General features: G+C 34.3%; 1 protein-coding gene across 4 annotated transcripts in view; it reads right to left on the bottom strand.

Annotated features, from left to right (window-relative positions):
• The window catches only part of LOC128994141 (cell adhesion molecule Dscam2-like), a 125231-nt gene that overhangs the window by 3010 nt on the left and 100893 nt on the right, over positions 1 to 21328 (bottom strand). For 2 of the 4 annotated variants that reach the window (XM_054418444.1, XM_054418443.1), the window contains exons 18-30: positions 20936 to 21237; positions 17642 to 17820; positions 14489 to 14629; positions 13491 to 13649; positions 12709 to 12826; positions 8971 to 9149; positions 7978 to 8256; positions 6148 to 6329; positions 5186 to 5435; positions 4326 to 4469; positions 2884 to 3024; positions 2093 to 2212; positions 890 to 1038 (exon numbers count right to left, since the gene is read on the bottom strand). In XM_054418444.1, coding sequence (XP_054274419.1) covers positions 890 to 1038; positions 2093 to 2212; positions 2884 to 3024; positions 4326 to 4469; positions 5186 to 5435; positions 6148 to 6329; positions 7978 to 8256; positions 8971 to 9149; positions 12709 to 12826; positions 13491 to 13649; positions 14489 to 14629; positions 17642 to 17820; positions 20936 to 21237 — 2343 coding nt within the window. The remainder of the gene's footprint in view (positions 1 to 889; positions 1039 to 2092; positions 2213 to 2883; positions 3025 to 4325; positions 4470 to 5185; positions 5436 to 6147; positions 6330 to 7977; positions 8257 to 8970; positions 9150 to 12708; positions 12827 to 13490; positions 13650 to 14488; positions 14630 to 17641; positions 17821 to 20935; positions 21238 to 21328) is intronic. The other 2 variants (XM_054418447.1, XM_054418445.1) reach the window with 1 other exon arrangement.

The raw sequence follows: 21328 nt of genomic DNA, 5'->3' as shown, positions 1-21328 counted from the left end.
AGGTATAAGTTTAAGACATTTATTGTGGAATTAAATAATGACTCCAAAACATGGTAAATCTAAGAGGCAGAAACTGCACAACAAAATGTTGAAAGGTTATTACGTCCAAGAACTAGGAACAATGACTTACAATTACTACAAAAAGAATCATAGCCCCATTGAACTAGGAACAGGTGTTAATCACAAACAGCTCTCAACAAATTAAATATTTTAAATTTTAAATGTTCTGTTTTTAGGGATAAATTGTTATAAAAGAACAATAAAGATTGTTTACTCATCTTCAAATATTTTTATAGGAATTATGGGGCTCCTTAAGAAGCTTTATAAAGCTCAAATCTTCTGGCAAGGGATTACATTAATGTCTTCGTAACTTAATATAGTTACTTATTTAAGCTAGTAGTATTGTGCATACACTTACAGGGTTACATGTAAATGTGCAGTAAAGATGTTTTGAAGAGTGCTTTTTGTGATGAGTGTCATGATTACAGAAAATGATGGAGTTTTGAACAATATTGATGATCAACGAGTAATATTGCATGCTAAACCAAGCTATTTTAAGAATACACAACGTTAGAAATACGTAATTTGGCTAAGGAACATTGACTAAATTTATCCTTAAATAAAGTTAAATACATTTACCATTCATCTCATATGAGGGGTAAATCTTGATATTGATAATTAGGTTAATTATCATAAATCGATGCTTTAAAACTTATTATTTATATCTGTAGACACGAAATCTAAACGCAATCTATTATAGTGGCATTTCACATGTAAGAGGAGTCGGATTCACAAAAATATCTTACTAAATATTTCACCGATTTTCAATATTTCTAACGTTGTCGTATCCGTAGTTGTATGTAAGTGTGAGTGAGAAGGGTGTACGTACAGAGAAGTGTCGTGGACCTACCCCTGGTGGAGGGGGGGAGGCACAACCCTCAGTCATAGCTTGCTCGTGATACATGAAGCTGTGAAGCAGGGTGTTGTTGGGGTCGGCCAGCTGGAACGTGGCGTACGGAGATATGTCCTCTGAGGTCTCTGTGGAACAAGGAACACATGGTTTGGGTCGTTTTTGTTAATTCACCACCCCTATATATTTTGTTTGTGACAATATGTAATTGCAGTATTTTGTATGTCCTATTTCTAAAAAGCCCTAGCCTAGCCTAACCTAACTTAAAGTAACTAAGCCTAACCTAACCGAAGTCAACCTACATTTCCTAAAGACAGTATTGTAAAATCAATCCAAATTATTTCTGACCCCGTCTAGTACGTATAAGGAGTGACATTAATTGCCAATCTTCAGTTTGGTGTTGGAAAGACTCAGAAGATATTGTCTGAGTTGTGATACTCATATGCTTGAAAATTTAAGAATGTCTTTCCACATTTAAATTATAAAACTTGATATCGTCAGACGTTAAAAGTAATTTGCTATCGATCTTTTTTTCTAACAACAGCCTTTATAGGTTAAGAGATTAGATTGCATTATATATCATAGGGAAAGTAAAACGATCAAATTAGTCTTTTTAACCCTAAATAATATATCTATAATATTATATTGATGTGAAGTGCAGAATCGAAGAGATAATACCACCTCGTTGCCTAATAATACAAGTACCACTTCAAAGAGAAAGCATTACACAGCTCGAGTTCTGTTAAGACGTCTGTCTCATTACAATGTCAAACAATTTCGAAATGCAATTCAATTTTGATATTTGTTTCTGTTCTAGACGATGCTGTTACATAATAATTGGCTCTAGTTGGTCTGTTTGATACTTGAAAGGATTATTATTGGATCCATGCTTTTTGACCACACAACTTATAAGGTAATTAATTGTTCGTAGCTGGATGGATGCATAGTATAACAAATGTATTACGCTTAGGATAGGGAATTGACGAACTGCTTATCATCAAAGTAATTTAAATGTGATTAGTTATACTCTTGTCTCGTCTTTGGCCTACACAAGTACTTAAGTACTGTAATGCTAAAACGAACATGACTACATTCTGCAAAATGCTGGCTATTACTTTGACTAGCCGTGACCTTAAAAGTCTAAAAAGACAAGAAAGGAAAAAATACGAAAACTTCACTCACCTGGTATTTTGTCCGAGTTCGCCTGAAGTGCCACCTTATGTATGGTGGCGTAGTATCGCTCTCTCTGAGCTTCAGCGTTCTGCTGGTTGTCTAAAGTCTCCTTTACTGGCCTCTCTCGTCCTGTTGCGTTAGAAAAATGCAGATTATGAAAATGTATTTTTTACTAAAAATGATGGTTGAGGATCTTTTATAAAAGAGGCATGTCACTAAAACAATTTACCAATCCAAATGACGACTATGTAAATAAAGTTAGGTTATGTTAGGTTAGGTTCGGTTTTATTGAGAAGAGGTAGACTCAAGGTCAAAATTCATCAACCGCAGCTTATCAAGCATAATTGATTGAAAGGTAATTAGGACAGGTGAGGTTGGGACTGCTACGGAAAGTAAGTAAAATATCCCAATTAGGTTCAATATTTGTTTATATATTGCAAATTTATAATTTACATCACCTTAATTTGCACAGAGCAAATTAAAACAAGGGAAGCTTCCTTTTTGAAAATGTTCGGAGGTTTAAAGGGCATACATTTTACAAACTGGAATTTTTTAGGGTTCCAAATGTCTTGATACTCTGAAATTGACATGTTCATGAAAGTTACATTTTTTAGATTGGTTCAGGTCCATACTACAGGTATATTCGGGATCAGTTTGGCCTAAAATTCAAAGGATTTCTTGAGGATTAGTAACCTTTGATGACCTGATTGACAATGGACAAAGATTCATTTTCAAGAACAAGAGTTGAAAAGAGAACACGAATAAAACTACCATTTATGGTGTATTGATCTGATACTCACTTGTTTTTCTGCACAGTAAGAAGGCAGCGGCGACTGCCAGCAGTCCTAGGGTAGCTACCAGCAGCGGGAGAAGAACGCGGAAGTCCGTGTAGAACGGCTTAGACAGCTGCCCTCTACGTATTAGTTCTGGTGGAGGAAGTTCTGAAAATGACGTCATAATGATCAGTACAGCTGAGTGTTGCAAAGTATTCAAAGGATCAAACTAAACACTCATAGTCACGCTAAAAAGTTGAATACAGACATCTTATAGAATCAGGTCTTACCATGAACACATTGTGATGGCTACTCTCCATATGTAAACTAACCAACAACGTTCATTAAACTATTATTTCCATGTTAATAAAAAAAATCTTTGTAGTCTGTACAAACTCGTCGTTCGAAAACACCCAAAATTGTATCATAACTATTATATTTTCACCAGTAGGTATTAAAACGAGATGGAGTATATGGAACGTAACATTCCATAAAGAATGTAAAACAAGTAGTTAGTGAAGTAAATATATTACTGATTGCAATTAAAAACAACAAAATTTTAAACACTATGAGCCTTATGCACTTCATATGAAACCCCTTTAAAATTCCCATCCATGGATTAAATATGATGCAAACAAATATACGCGCAAATAAAACGCTACTAAAAGTTACCTCTTGAAAATTGAATAGGTCATTTAACGGTTACGGGAAAATGGAAAAAGAATAAACGTTGGCAATTAAAACTCATTTCGAGAAATGATATATTCCAGGCAATATCATCGTAATATTCGCCGTCGGAGGGAATAAACAGTTTAAAGCGGCTCCGACGTTATAAATGTTTGATGTTAAACGCCAGGTTCTGTAATGATGGAAAAACTTTCGTCTTAATTACAGCATCCTTTTAAACTGTTTCTGATTTTAATTTTTATACCTGGCTTGATATTAAAGATGTTTCAACAGGAGTTTAATTTTATTTTCAATAAACGTTTTGACAGTAAAACTTTTTTAGTTAGAATTATATGAAACAGTTGTCCACCAAGAGAATTTAGTCGTTTTATGGGTTTATAATAAAAGCTAATTTAAAATTCAGATTTAAAAAGTCAGTAAAACAATATAACCTTTATAATGTATTTTCAAATGTGTATTTTTTTATTCCACTGTAAGAAGGCAATCATTTATTCCTAAAGCTCGATGTCTTTCATAATAGCCTTTGTCAAAGTAGGAATGTTTATGATATTCAAATTTAGGGTATACTAAGATATTAGTTTTTTTAGTCGGAGTTTTTTTTCTGTATTCTCCTAATCTAATGTTTTTGGAGTTTACAAACTTCATTAGGACATCTCTGATTGTAAAACCACAATTAAACCTACGATATGAAAATGACAGATTTTAAAAAAGGAATTCATCCAACGTTATTCTCATAAAACAGTGTTAAAATGCGTGCTTTTATGATTCAAAACCAGTCATACCTCCATCTTTAGTGAGCGTGTAGAACGTGTAGTCACCAGTGGACGAGCCAGCGATGTTGTGTGCTTCTACTTGCAGAAGGTATTCTGTAGAAGGCAGCAGACCAGTCATGGTGTACCGTCTCTGAGGTTTCAGATTGTTTGAAACTGAAAATATGGTTCAGAAATCAGAGAGGGCTAAAGACGTACTTTGCAGAGTAATCTGTAAGAATGTAATTTGGGGGCTATTAATGTTTTATCGTTGCCCAATATCTTTTGACAATCTTTAGCAGTTTTGTAGATACTCAAGACTTAATTTTTAAGAAAAAAGGTATATTGAGATTGGTGTTAAAGCTCTTACAACGTTGGTAGATGTTTACTCCACGCTCTTCTTCTTTCTCCCAAATCGCAAAATATATTTATGCACGCAGATTTTACTTACTGCAGTATTTTGCGGTACTAGTTAGTTTACAACGTAATACTTTAATGGCTCTAAGCAATCGTAACCGTAATACAAATAAGCTATACAATTGTTAAGTTTTCCATTGAATTAGGAACACATTTTACAACTTGATAAAGACGACTATGTAAGTCATACTGATTAAACGTTTAGTTTTGTAACCTAACAAGAGTCTCATGATCATACATATTTTATTCAGGCTATAGTGGTTTAACTTACCCAGACAGATCACGCAGATGACAAATCGTTGATCATGACGTGACCAACGTCAAAAATTTTGTTGAAGTAAAGGACAACTAAATTTGGACTGGGACGTAACTAAAGGTAAATTACACCTCTATTTGTCTTGTCAGTTCAGGGAAAAGCCAAAACAATAAGTTAAATACATACTATCTGCAATAATATAACATCGCTCCGAACTAACCCAGTATCCACTCCGGGCCGTTGGCTTGTCTGTAGCGGACCACGAAATACAACAGAGGACACCCGTTGTCCGGCCAGACGTGGAGGCGCAGCATGACGGAGGTGGAGTTCGGGGTGAGGAAGGTAGAGGCGGGCGGAGTCCCCGGGTACTGTCCCTGGGTCCTGACAGATAAAGTAGGGCTTGGAGGTGAACTTCCGAGATGGTTGTGAACAGACAAGTAGATGTGGTATGTGCTGCCACACAAGAGACCCTGTAATAAAACCATCAGGTCATTATTACATGTTTCTAAACTTAAATGTTAGAAAATAATTTTAATCCTACTTGGTGGAACCTATTCAGAAATCTGTCATGAGGGTTTGCCTTCCTCTATTCCTTTAATAGACCTAAACAAAGTAAGACTCTCTCTTCTATTTCATCAACACAAAATTTTTCCAAAATCCTCTAAATCCAGATGACCAAGGCATAATTGACACCTAGAGCAAGTGGGGGCTTCTACTTGAGGAACTGATCTGTAGACGTTCACCAAAAAGTTAGGTAAATATTTTTTTTCAAGATAACATTGCTGTTGGCTTAATTGCTGTTCTGCCACCGGATGCGTTAAAAATAATCTCAATAATGGTGAATTTGTTTGAAACAACTACTACCTAGTTAAAGGAAAATAGAAGTGGAGCTGTAAATAATGACTTTTTGTTGCCAGTAATTATCTAGGCTAATATGTTAGGTTTCGTTCAGGTCACTAAGACTGCAAATGATTTCGATATTTTATGCATGTATCTTCTAGTAGATATTAATGATAAGTACTTTGGTTTAGTCATTTCTTTCATAATCATATTTATACACAAATCATATTTCTAAAATATTTAAGTATAACTTTAACAGGTTTTTTTTTTATATAAAGTTTCAAAATATAGATACGTTTCCCTGGTGTCTATTCACACCACACCCTGGCAAACTTTACCCACCTTAAGCTCATACCCCGTAGTCCTCCTTGACAGCGACAGCTCCTGCAAGTCACCGTGTGCTCTGCGGTAGTTGAGGGTATATGCCGTGATTGCGGCGTTGCCGTTGTCACCGGCCTTCCAATGGAGCAGGATACTGGCGCTAGTGGCACTGGTGACGTACAACACTGGAGCACTGGGAGGCACTGTAATAACAATAGACGTTGTACAATTTAACCACAGTTCCTAATGAGGCTACCTAGAACAGCTGACTATGATCTACTGGAACGATATTGGTGGTTTGCGTCGCTGTAACACTTTTTTTGTCCCAACCTCTTATCCTAGGACGCTAGTTCTAGCCCGGAACTTTTTTTACATATTACTTCAGGCTAGTCCTAGAGGGTTGCGGCATTATCATATGGATAAAATCCATTGACGATTGGTGGGATTTGAACCCAGGACCTCGCGCACCGAAGGCCCGCGCTCTACCACTAGAACAGCTCGCTCCCCCACTAATATTTATCATTCTTGTACTGTATCAGCTCAGCCCTTGCTTTGCTAAATACATTCCAAAAAACGGGCTGAGGGTTATTTGTAGACATGAAAATGCAAAATGAGATGAGTCTACAAAAGCTTAAAATGAGTATTTGATTTAACAGGCTACACTTATATATCCTGACTAAAGAAGAATTAGAATAAAGTCTCGAATTCAATGGCAAAACTGACGGGTTCGACCATTATACAAGAATTGAAGTATTAGGACCGCTTTTCCAAAAAAGGTTTTGTGATTTGAATTCAAATTTTTACTAGTGTAGACACTAAAAAAGTAAAAGAGGGAAAATACAGAATTAAGAGAAAAATAGTTTTTTAAAAAAATATTAGAGCTAAAATAAGGGTTAATCTGAATTTTTAAATATTTTTATTTGGATTTTAAAGCTATATTCCAAATCCTCACTTTGGTCCAGATTAACCTCTGTACGTATGATTTATATTGTATTTTAATGAACTAACAACTTCTATTATGGTAAAATATCTTAAAATTTACCAACTTAAAAATATATTTTACCACAACATCTTTTTATATTCCGTACAAAAAACACAGTAAAATGTGTCAATATTTTTTACTTAACTGTAAACCTTTTTACTGCTACTTGTCCTTTTATAATGTTGTTCTATATATATAAATCCGGCTGATACTAGATTTATTTTAGGATCTAAACCACTTTATTGAATAAAAAACACCTTTAGCTACGTAATTGAAGTTTCAATCAATACAAAGTATTAACAATATTAAACAAAACAATGAAACAATTTATTGTTGAGTGAAACAGTAAAATTATATAAATTCAAGATGCAAATTTCGCAGACGATAAAACGACAAGTTTGCAGAAACTTAGCGGGACTTACAAAGTAACCTGTCTTGATCGGTTTGCAAATAAGATTTGAGGCTTTCAGACAACCACAGATAAGTGAACTTTGCATGATGTGTTTTTATTCTTCAAGAGTATTTGATGTAAGATGTCAAATTGGATTTGTTATAGCACAAGAAGCAAAACATATCTCAATTATTTTCATATTTGAAATATGCTCTAATCTAACATTAGAGTTTCCATATATTTCCTGTACAGGTTTAGTTGTTTCCATTTTATGGATATAGTTGAATATTATTTAGGTTATTTATGTTAAAGTTGAGTTTATAATGTAATTTAAATCTTCTTGTGATTGTTGTGGCAGAAGTTTTGCACACAGCATGTATATTTTAATTTTTAAGAAAAATAGAGTAAATATGTTATAAATATCAAACTAATTTTCAATATTTACGATCAAATAGGTACGTGTAGTCAATTTGCCTACCTTGCACCACCAGAGTGTAGTGTATACTGTCAGAGCCCAAGTTGTTCTCCACTCTACATGTATAGTTGTCACTGTCAGATCTCTGCAGCCCTGACACCACCAACTCCCCAGACTCCATCAGCTGTGTGTTATGGCTGTGACCCGCAGCCTGGAGGGGACGGTCGTCTCGTAGCCACTCACGTCGTGGCAGAGGAGTTCCCACCAGGTGACAGGGGAGGGAGACGGAACTCCTCCAGGGGCGCAGCACCAGCCCGCCAAACGAGGTTATTTTGGCGGGAACTGTGGAGAGAAGACAAAGAATAGTTAGAAATCAACACAAAGAACACAAGACTAGGTTCTAAAATATCAAGAATTTTCACACATGAAAATATTCACGGAAATTTTGTTTAATAGAAACAAGTTATGCGATAGATTAATCCCTTCATAGCATATTAAAACTACAAAACATAATATTCAATCGCATCAATGCAGTGTAATCCTATATAAAGGAGTTTTATTCAAGCTAGAAAATTTGGTGACAAAATTAATAAAAGAACAGAATTCAATGGATCTGGCAATACAATTTATGGACACTGAACCATTTCTGGACCTTACCCAATACGGTCAGCATATTTTTTTAATAAGGTATAAACTCTATGCAGTTTTAAACCTATTTTATCTTTTATGGCTGCTAAATATTTTTTGCTGTTCATTTATTTATATTTAGTCATTAAATGTTATAAATTATTATTAATTGGCTTGCTAAAATAATATAGGGGAAATAGTAAACATTTTACGCATTTATAATTCAAATGCTATCAACGACCTACTAATATGTGGGTTCTATTAAGATAAATATATATGTAGGTAGAGTAAAATTTTCAATTCATTCTTGATATGAGATGACTATACAAAATAACAAAAGGGGGTGGGGGAAGTGTTTTTGTGCGCATGCGAATCCCGCTCACCACTCTTGAAACAATATATAATAATCTTACATGGAGCCTATCTTACCTCTACTCGTGGGCATGTGAGCAACAACTCGAGAACTTTGACCTTCGCCCACCCTAGTAGAAGCGGTTACCCAGAACTGGTATTCTACGTGTTGTTGAAGTTGTTTAGCCTCATAGCTCGTGTGTTGACTGGGTAGGGACCTCTTTCCATGGTTAAGTTCTTCTCTTCCATCAACCACTCTGCAAAGAAGACTGTATCAAGATTGGGTATACTAAACGTATATTACGTATTCTTTTGTAACTTAATTTATTTTGTAAATTTTCTTCTTTGGTATAATTTGAAGCTCGTTTCAGTGAGTGTTACATGGATTTAAAGGGAGTAAAGTAGGAATAAAACAGTGGTCTTAGTCAGTACTAGTTCTGCACATACCGTACAGAAAATATTACTTAAAATTGTCTTCAGTTGATCTCTAAGTCCTTCAGGAAGGACGACAAATCTTTAAGGGAGTACGGTTTATCCAACCTATCGCTGTCAGAATTCGGCTGTTGGTATCTGAGTATATTAAATTGTCTATACAAGGATTCTGTATCACTAAAAGCTTGTATTCTGTATTCAGGCCAAAAAATTAAATGTAATACTTTTTATGAAGTGGAGAAGTAATTTGGTCAATATATTTCCATAAATATGATTACTGAAGGTTGTTACTAGGGTTAACTTCATTCCAAACCAAAACAACCCTAACTGTAAATGAGTACTTTCGAAATTTAAAGCAGCCAAATTCATCTTTTTTATGGTTCTTGATTGCAAAATGTGTAAAGCTATTGTCTTAAAATCCGTATGCGTATTCGTGATATAAAACATAAATTTCAACCCTTTTTCAAAATTAATTAGCATGTCTATCTTATGTCTCTATGCATATATTTGGCCTTCAACCTGTTAAACATATTTTCCATTTTAAGACTAAAACTTGATAGATAAAACCTAAAAATATACGTGCTAGTTTATATTAATAGGACAATGAAACCATCGCCATTTATTAAGTTTTAGCTATTAAAATGGAATATAGTATTGTAACTTACAATAATGTAGTATTGTAGAAAACATACTTTTTTGTACTTGAGAACTTTATTTGTCAAAATAAGACAGACCGAGTTATACCTATTGTATTCCATTAACAAAGATAATTTTGTGCCTGTTGTAATTATATGTATATAAGTATCTTTGGTATCGAATAAACCTTTAACGAATTTGTTAAAGGTGTTCTTACCCTTTGCTGAAAATAATATTATTCATGCAACTATAATGTCCTATAAACCCTCTGATGCACATTCCATGAGATGATAGTTGAATAGCTTTGTGTATGGATTATTCAAATGTAACCAGTGAGCAAATGTTAAGCGTGTCAGCTGTCAAAGTGTTGAGCAAAACATCACAAGCCGCAATGTAACTTTAAGGCTGCATACCACGTTTGAGCCTTACACATACAGAGGGGGCTGGGAACAAATAATCAGCTGTTAATCGTTAAAACAGATTACTTTTTATTCAGGCAGAGTTTGTGAAGGCACAATATTGTATTTGAAGCCTACACTCTGTAGAGATTCGTATCAAATTTTATAAGAAGGCACTAGAACAAATTAACTGTATGTTCCATTTTCTTTCTACAAAACACCGTCACATGTATCTATTTGTATTGTATGTATTTTTACAGTTATGAAAAATAAATAATCTAAAATCTTAATTGTGAGGAAATAAATTTATCTTTGGTTAGTAAATGAATCAATCGTGAAAAAACTAAGAAAATATAATAGAATCATAGGAAAGCCAGTATGTACTTAGCAACATTTTGAATTATGGTTTAAGTGTATAATATCTGTCGTTTAAGACAAATCAAAAATCTTATAAGACAACACTTAAAACAAACCATGAGTTACGCGAGAACACATTCTTGATCGAAGTCAAAATAGACACTTTGAAAACTATTTAATGTATTTAAAATAACAATACCAAAATGTCTAAACCTTCTTCACTAAAACAAGAAATAAATAAATTTGAAAAATTAGAAACAATGCTAAAGTGGACATGGGACTTATCTAACTCAACCAACGTTTTAACACGGTTTTCATGATAAATAAAATGAACGTATTCTTCAAAACGACACGTTCCAACGACGATTGTGAAAATATTCGTTCGACGAAAACATTTTCGCCGAGTCAGGATTTTATTTTGATGCAGAATATTTCTGCTGATCTCTATTCAAAATAACAATGGAGTTTTAAAGAGCGGCTTTAACAATAGCCTCTTGAAGCACTCTCACTATCATGGAAAGTAACAGTTTCGTCGAGAAGTTCTTTTTATAAAATATCATTTGATATGCTAATGCACCTTAGAGAGGTAACATTTTTTAAATTCTTCCGTAAAAGGGAATATGTGTTAAATTTACATCCCAACAAAATTAAGGTTATGTTTTTTAATGCTCTATTCAAGAGCTTGTTTATTTGAAATAATATTAAATTACCTTTTTGAAATTTATGTAAATTTAATTTATTTCAAAGCTTTGAGTTTAACCAAACAAAAACGTTTTTGGCAACTTTTGCACGCAAATTAAGCTTTTCTTTGTTATACCTAATTGTGCTTGACACACATGTTTATGAAAAGTTTGCTTTTTCTACATCATTCTCTACAGGATAGTTTGGAAAACCAAAGAGTACCTGCACCTGAATAAATCATTGGTTTATACATTTAATCGAAAATTAATTCCCTAACGTTTGAGATGGTACTTAAAATAATAAATGAGACTCAAAGGTGATTTAAACTTTTTATTTACCCAAGACATATCTAATATTTCATTTTCATTTTGTGATACTTCATGGGTTTCCTTTTTTAAATCCTGATTTACATGCTTACTAGGTATTAAAGTAAATAGTTATTTAGTAAATTTTTTACTCAATTGTTTACATACATTTTGATTAGGTACTAAAATTCTTATTAATGACCAATTATAAATAACCCGCAGATAATAATGTTCGTGCTTACTAGAGCGAGGAGACGCGACATGGCAGAGCTATTAACGCAATTTAAAAATGTTAAATGAACTGAAATCTGGCTGCACCCACTACGCTTTACCACGTTTTATATCTGTTTATGCAACGTTTTTGCTTTAAAAATACTCCAAATAATGTTTGTAAGTGTGTAAAAAGAGGGAGAGGTGGTAAAAATCCCATATTTCCTTGTAAAACAAAAGGGTTTACTGCAAGAACCTCCAGCCTGATCAATTAGGGTAACTGCACCAGTAAAAGTATATCTATTGATTTTTTTACTTTAAGTTGTAAATCCCTGCATTCATACAATCTGAAATGTTGCGGTATGGCAACTAGTTTTGAGGTAAATGTCATCATCCTCAGGCCAGTAAGATGTCTTAATCAGGCAAGTAGGAAGAATACATATTATTCTTAGCCTGTGGGTGGCCTGTATGTGAGTCGAAACTAGTAGCAATGCCACAACGTTCCAGATCGCAAAAATGCAAGTAAACGTACCAATTTATAGTATTTAAATCCTACAAGGACGCAAACACTCAATTTAATGGAATATTTTATCGATTTTCAGTGACAGTGCTCGTTTTGGGTACCTATGTTAACAAAGCTACAGTGTCAGTGATGGTTTTCCAATCTTCCAGATTTTTTTTTTCTGATATAGGTCGCATTTGGATCCAAAACTCTCCAACGGCACATCAATAATATAATTGATATTTATTTACATTATAATATAATGTACTAATCATAATATGATGTCTTTGCTTACCTAGTATAAAGGTTGTACTTGGTGATAAGGCCGTTAGGATCATTAGGAGGTAACCATGATACAACCAGGGATGTTAAGGAACTGACAGCTACTTTGATATCAGCTGGGGATCCTGGGGCTGAAAAGATAAATATGAATTAGAACAGGATGAATTTTAAACAAGTATTATAAGTAGGTTCAAATACCTGGTATTTTTGGTCAAATATGCTACTAACGATATAATTTGAACTAATGTTGAAGATCTCGTGGTGGTTTTCGTAAGATTTTGGATTAAAAAGTGCCATCCTGGTATAAAAAAAATTAAATCACAAAATTTAAAATCCCGAAAGTTGTATGCTATTTAATTATATTAAGATATGCAAAATAAATCCAACTTTAATTACTAGTTCCAACAGTTACAGAGAAAAGTGAAGATTTGAACAAGTTGTGAAGATCAGGGTGGACAGAACAATAGCTGGTAGGATTCAAACTTGTGCTATTGAAGATAACTTTAATATGAAAATTTCTGTAAACATATATATAAATTCATCCGTGCATTTTAAATTATTAATTTATACGCAATTTTGGAAGGAAAATATTTTTTAATAGTCTGATGTATTTATTTATATCTTTTAGTTGATGAGTTCGAAAAAAACTTGACCTTTTGTCTATAAACAAGACCTAAACGAACGCCAACTCAACTTTCTTAGGTCATTGGGCAGCGTGACGAAATTAGTAATTTGCATTCAATCAATAGTTTTTGTTATTAACTAAACAACAACAAAAAAACACCAAACACTAACCGTCTTCCTCGGTCTGGCAGTAGATGGGTCTGGAAGGCACTCCGTCCCCAACTCTGGTGAATGCTAGTACTTGCACACTGTAGTTAGTGAACTTCTGCAGACCCGTCAGTACAATTGTTAGTGCAGTGGTCTTTCTGGAGTCAACCCCCATGTCGAGTACTGCGAACATATAATGAGGAGGTATGTAATTACGATAGAAAACGACGCCTAAACGTTAAAGATTGAGAAGTGGCGTGGTTTTAGTGGAGAGTTTTCTAAAAAAACCGTTTAAAAACCTTCATTTACGATAAGTGATTATGAATTAATAAGAATAAGAATAAGAATCGTTTATTGCCATAATAATACAGAAATGTACAGGGCAAAAGTCACTAAAACTAAACAAATAAAATCAGACCCATAAAAATAAAGATACAAACTTCAAGAGGTACATACTATTTACATTTTAAAAACGAAGAAACACTGTAAAATTCCTTATCAACTAAATATTTCCTCAAACCATGCTTAAATTTTTTTAAATCATGTTCGCCCTTGATTGAATTGGGGAGAGAATTGAAAAGATGGATACACATGGAGAATGACTATTTTTTATGAAAAGCGGTGCGGGATTTTGGAATAGGTAGGTCAAATTTATTTCTAAGATTGAAGCTGTGGTGAGATGACTCGTGATAATGAAACATTGTTGAATTCTTTTTTAAGAATGACAAGGATTCAAAAATGAAAATTGATGGGAAGGTCAGCATATTATTTCTACGAAAAACGGATCTACAAGACTCTCTGTATTTTAAGTTGAAGATTAATCTGATTGCTCTTTTTTGCAGTTTGAATATTTTCTTAGTTTGGAGCTTGTCGTTACCCCAAACGGGCACACAATATGTAAGAAAAGGGTAAACAAGACCGTAATAAGATGTAATAAGGACGCGTCTGTCTTGATAACAGGAGAGCCTACGAAGAAGGATAAGTCAAGTAATGTTGAAGTTTGAAGGTTTTCGGGGATTTACCTTGATCATGTGTGTCATAGAAGAGCCTGTACCCCAAGACCATGCCGTTGGTGTGCTGGTGTGGAGGTTGATGCCAGCTGATTTGAATACTCTGGGAACTGAGAGCAGCGCATCTTACATCCTCTGGTGGAGCGCTGGGCACTACAGGAGACAAGAAACATAAACGGTATCATCAATCCAACATTTCTACCATGTAAATGTATGTAAATACTCAATAATAAATAGTACTAGTAAATGAGCGAAGGGTAAGTTGGGGGGGGGGGTTAAGGGCAGTAGGTATTACAAAGGAGTGCTGGGCACTACAGGAGACAAGGAAAATACTTTATACCATTAGCTGGTCAACAACCTTTTTAAAGGGTAGGTGGTGGGAGTAGCTATGATATTTTATGGAGGAAATCACTAAAGTTGCTATAACCGTTGAACCTGAATGTTTACAGCAATGGGGGTTGTACAGTTTGTTAAGCGTGCAAAGGACTAAAACGTACTAAATTTTATTCACAATCGTAAAATTCTTTTTCGTGAAACTTTGGTATGTATGGGGAGATTACTATTAAAAATCTAAATTTCAAAAAAGTATTAAACCACCTGGAGATACTATGGATTACTATCCACATACAACATTTCTTCAATATAGGACTACAGTTTTGGTCTATAGCTCTGTACACCGTTTCACAACATCCACACACACACAGACATCACTTCGAAAACCACTTCTTTTTCTTCTTGGGGACCCATATCGGACACTTCCACTTAATACTCAAACTCGAACAATTAAAATAAAACTACACTTTCTCCACATACTATGCATCCGGGGAGGAAGTAAAAATGAGACTGAAATAATATTTTAACACAACTACCACTTTTTTCCTTTTTTACACAACTTTTCTCCTTCAAACAGACATTTCATATAAGACCATTTCACAAAAAAACCGCTGCCTTGTCGTACAAAAGGTAAAATAAAAATAAAACACAAGCAGAAACAAGTTGTAGAATAGTCTGGATGATTCCGTCGCCTCAACACCGACTAAGCTATAATGATGTTAAACTCACAAGTGTCTGAAGGCTTTTGTTTCCTACTGTAACTCACTGTGGCAACACTTGACAATTTACGTTCACAAAAGCGTTTGCAGCTGTTCATTCGGATGGCACATTTTAATGAGGAATATAATAATCACAACTAAAGAGTCAGAGTGTGAAACTTCTGCTTTTTGGTTTGGAAATTTAAAACCTTGTAACTGAACAGGTGGACGAGAAAATACTGAGAGTTCTTTCAATATATTTACACTTGGATGTTTTATATTTTAATTTTTTTTATACATAAAATTACTTTAAGTGTGAATTTACCACGCAAATATTACCTGTAAATAAACAGTTATTTTAAAATGCAAAAGATTAATAATAAGTTTCCATAAAAGAAATTAAATAAAAGAATGCTCTTGAGGTATAAATTACTACATCTGTTCAGGTCAAACCCCTGAAATTATACTGTAATGATACGTATCAGTTCGAAAAAGTACAACGACACTGAGGTAGGTGTTGATTGCATTTTTGGTGTCTTTCGAATTATTATCACCAGTCCAATCATTTTATTTAGGACTTCATATATATATATATATTAATATTCTATATTTTTTATTCCATATGGAATATTTTAAGTATTTTTAATAACCTTTAGTCGTGCTGAGCACTCAACGATTCAAAAATTAATTTTTACGCTTGAACAAATACCAATGTGGAGCCGAGTGGAACAAAAACTCATTAACTGAGAAAGTTAATTTGAACATTTCCCAAGTGGCTTCTTTCTGTTCATCTGAGAGTCTTATATACTTGCACAAATCTGTGGATAAAGCCATGCAAACCATATGAAAAATTATTCAAAATTATGTTATACTCATAAACAAATTACCAATAAATAAAATTTTGATTATTTTATGTTTTGGTGCTCCAGGTATGGATATGCGGATATATAGAGAATATTTATAAAATGAGTTTATAAATATGGACAAAGTATGGAGCACCCCTCTCAACCTATTCGATATAAAATTTATTTTCATTGTACATGGAACATTTAACACCTCAGATGTAGAATCCAGGAACTTAAACCATTTGAATATTTTTCCATTGGCAATTTTACCATGTATACAGATTATAGGTTAAAATAATTCCATTTACATGAATTAAAAATGTATTTTAAGATACACAGTGTAGTGTCAAACAACTAAAACTCATTGAACACTTAAATATGTAATTTTTGCTCTCCCAGCTTATAATTATATTATTATAAGTTATAATTTGATATAAAGGAAAGATAGTGAAAGGGAGAGAACGGGAGGGAAGAAAGGGATGGGGGGAGAGAAAGCACCCTGCTGCAGTAAGATTCAAATAATATAAGCTAATGAAGTTACTTAGATACTCTCAGAGTGGTTTCCGTCTGCAACTTGCTTCAACCAATTAGAATATCTATTTAATACACTGAAGTTGATACTTTCAGCTTAATTATTATAAATGTAGTTTTGAAATATATACATTTTTGGTTTTATCACTCTAATTTTGTTGTGGTTTATTAAATGTATTTATTTCTAAGAATTTTCTCATTTTGTATTTCTTCTTTTTAATTTTTTGAGAACATATATTTTATCTATAAATACAACTTGGCAATTTGATGGAAACTATTGTATACGTAATTTTCGTGTATGTCTGATCTTTGCACTTTTTGGAATGCCTAAAATTTCAATTCCTAGAGAAACTTAGAACTTAGTTTTTGTTAATACTAGTTTTTATGTCCAGAGGCAGTTTTCAAAGTTACTCTAAACATATTAGGACACAGTAATTTAAGATATTGACCTTAAAGATTTGAAACATGGTTAAGTTGACAGTCACCCTAAACAAAAATTTCATATTAACTAATAAATCCTCCATTTCAACGAGTCTTAGAAACTTAACATTCCACAGAGGAACCAAAAGTGTAAACATCCCTTATACAAATGGTATAACACCAAAAACAGATACTAAGCTGCCGAGCTCGAGATTAGTGGTAGCCACTCCATAGTTTTTACCGTTGCAATACACTATTCTCGTCGTGGCAAATTCAAAATAAGATTAGGCCCCACCCCATTGCCACCCTAATCATAATTGGGTTCATATCTGACTCACCATCCTCCATCGTCTGGGCGGAGACGGGTTCCGACAGAGGTCCCTGACCGACCTGGTTGAAGGCTTGGACCACGACGGCGTACCTGGTGTACTTGAGCAGCCCCGAGAGTATCAGTTCACCACCACCCTCATCACTGACTCCACTAACTGCTGTCATATTGTAGTTCCCGTTGGGGGAGCTGTAGACAAAAGATGGTGTGTTGTGAAGAAATGAACTAGGGCTTTATCACTTGTAATTAGTTTTTTGGGAAGAGGGATGAGATATTGTATGTACACTAAGGATGGAGTTTATTTAGTATTCCATTAATCACCTTTTCTTTAATCCTTCCCCTAAGGATCTTGACATATGTGGATCTTCCCAAGTATACTTACAGGTGTTTAAACTAAACAGTTCAATATGTAGTGAAAATATATCCAGGGTTGCAGTTAGTTTACTAAGATTCACGTAAACAATTAAAAAACTATCGTCATATCCATTCTTCCTCCTCATTATGCCCATTCTCCCCCCCCCATAATTTCACTCTCCCTACTCATTATGCCCATTCTCCCCCCCCCCATAATTTCACTCTGCCTACTCATTATGCCCATTCTCCCCCCATTATGCCAATTCTTCCTCTTCATTATGCCCGTTCTCCCCCATTTTGCTCATTCTTCCTCTTCATTATGCCCATTCTCCCCCATTATGCCCATTCTTCCTCTTCATTATGCCCATTCTCCCCCATTATGCCCATTCTCCCAGCATTATGCCCATTCTTCCTCTTAATTATGCCCATTCTCCCCCCATTATGCTCATTCTTCCTCCTCACTATGTCCATTCTCCCCCCATTATGCCCAATCTTCCCCCATTATTCCCATTCCTTCTCATTATGCCCATTCTCCCCCCATTATGCCCATTCTTCCTCCTCACAATGTCCATTCACCCCCATTATGCCTATTCGTTATGGCTACACGGATTTAAGGGATGTGAAGCTCAACGGAGATTAGTAGTTTCACGAATAAAAATGTTTGGTAAATTTGAATTTTACTTAAGCTCACACAATTCAACGGATGTAAATAATTTTAAATTGTAGTTTTATAAACTAATGAGAACGTAGGAGTTTTTATAAAATGTTATTGGACATACCATAAGTCCATAAAGTGTGTTTAACTGAAAACACTAATAAATACTGATAAACTAAAATAGGTAATTTATATATATTTTTTATTGAACTCAAATGAAAATGAGTTGTACAATCAAAATTCATGGAAATGTGTAATGTGATAAAATAAACAAACACATACAGTAATAAAGAACTCAAAATTCACAAGGTTGCTTTCAGCGAGGGGTGATGCAATGATAACTGTTTTGGTAAATGCTGTGTCGTTAGAGCTGTTTTCAAAAACACGAACATTTGTGTTGGGTTCACCTTAATGTCTATGATAACGGTAGTGGCTTATCAGCATTTGCTGTTTGCGATTATGATAATGCTTACTGCTAAATGCTTAACATTACATTTGATTTACTAGGTGTTGATTATACTTTGTTAACCCTTTCAGCATTTTCTTATATTGACCATATTGCACACCCCTACTGGAAAAGAAGATTGGGAAGTATAACAACGTACGTATTATTAAGATACCTGAAATTAAAAAAAAATTACGTCAAATAACACATGTGATATATATGGTAAGTGGTGATCGATTTTGATTGGACAATCCAATCATCATCAGACCCAATAGGCGAATAACAAGAATCTCAATGGCATCTCTTATACATTATATTTATTTATTTATTTATTTTACCTTCCAACGGTCAAGAACCAATTTACAATGTGTTGTATAGATGACTTAATCTAACTTAAACATATACATAGAAAATAATTTTTGACAATGACATGCAGTAAGTAAATACAATTTGATTTGAGCAGTATCGAAATAGACGTATACAAAGCAGAACTTTAAATAACAACCCATGAACAAGAACAACAAATAAGAATAGTAAGTGAAAAAATAAATGAACGACAAACAATAAATATATGAGTTCCAACAATAACAATAAATATATGAGTTTTAAAATAACAATAATATATGAACTTCAACAATAACAGTAAATATAATTTCAACAATACAAAGAAAACAAGATTTGTAAGAAGATAGAAACATTCATTGGTATGAAACAAATAAAATAGAATAATTTTGGGTGGTAACTATGATGAGCGGTGGAAGTCAGCCAGTACCCTCTTCCGGATTGTTTTTTTGGCTGTCTGTGAAGATGTCGAAAGTGGCACAGAAGACATACTATTGGCTACCTGAAGTACCGGCCAACAAGGTTCGCCTATTGGGTCTGATGATGATTGCAGCATCCAATCAAAATCGATCACCACTTACCATATTTTATATGTAGTTACCGTCTAGAGAGTAAAATGTGCAAATATAGTCCTACGAGTGTTATTTGACGTATATTCGTACTTTCAGGTTAATTTAAAAGGACCAAAAAGTTAAAAACTATTATTTAATGAAACTGCAATACTATTTTTTTACAATTTTGTGAGTTCAAAACTTGTGTATATTCCTTGATTTTTTTAATTGATTATAACGTATTTAGAAACGTAAAAGCAAAGATACGACGAACAATACACTAGACACAGAGTACCAACGTACCATAGTTTACAGCTTAATGTTCCAACGAGCCACAAGAGAGCTATACAATTTGTTTTAATTACAAAGTACACTATACTTGGGTTGGTTTAATCTTTTCTTGCAATGATAAATCGAAGCTATTGAGTATTGTAGTCTAGGTGAACTTTATTGAAAGCAAATACTGTAATCACTGACCATAGTCAGTAAGTACATTCTTGATTATAGTCAGTTTTGGTTTCGCAAATATAAATATATTTTTGTTTAACTAACAGAACTTATTACCAAATTGGCCCAACTAGTTCTAACAGTTATAACAGAACCTATGCGTATCTTTTCAAGCATTACTTTTTTATCCTTAGTGTTATTCACACTACTCTTCGTAAGAGTAGTTTATTCGGACTTCATATTGCTTATGTTATAAATTCCAAGACATGCTCCTGCGCATTCTAAGGAAATATAAAAGTAGACACGTTTTGTTGTTATTTAATATCTGTCTGGGGATGTAGTTGTCTAGCCAGGAAATAGAAGGATTCGGTATTCTATTGGTTAATTTTGAGTTATAGTGAGTGATGAGTTCGATCCCTAGAAAAATCAGAAAAGATTTAGGGGTTTTGGCAAGGAGTTCTCCTCTTGAGAAGTTTATTAATCTTACTAAAATATGAGTAACAAACCCACCTGATTTCTCTGAAGCCCACATAATATCCCTGGACGTCTCCATGCCTCAGTTCAGGTAGGGGCGGAGCCCACGTGACTAGCAGCTGAGTAGAGGAGACCGGCCGTACGCTGACACTAAGGGGTGGTCCGGCCGGCCGCTGGGGCTCGGTGCGGAAGTGTAGCGGCTGGCTGGGCCGGCTCCGCCCCGCTGGACCTTCAGCCTGTACGTTGACGGTGTACCTTGTGGCAGGCTTGAGGTTCTCCAGCAAGGCTCCGCGCAGTTGACCACTCAACTCGAGTTGTTGGTAGGAAGCGTCTGCCTCCTGAAAAAAAGAATCAGTGATAGGTTAGAATGTATGCCAAATGAGAGTAAAAGTAAAAGCTATGGAAAGAAAAGTAAACTTGTAAGCATAA

Source organism: Macrosteles quadrilineatus, unplaced genomic scaffold (genome assembly GCF_028750875.1).
Source record: "Macrosteles quadrilineatus isolate MER2022 unplaced genomic scaffold, UCM_ALF_1.0 Scaffold_5__1_contigs__length_97177068, whole genome shotgun sequence".
Lineage (NCBI taxonomy): Eukaryota > Metazoa > Arthropoda > Insecta > Hemiptera > Cicadellidae > Macrosteles > Macrosteles quadrilineatus.
This window is presented reverse-complemented; position numbering and strand designations above follow the sequence as displayed.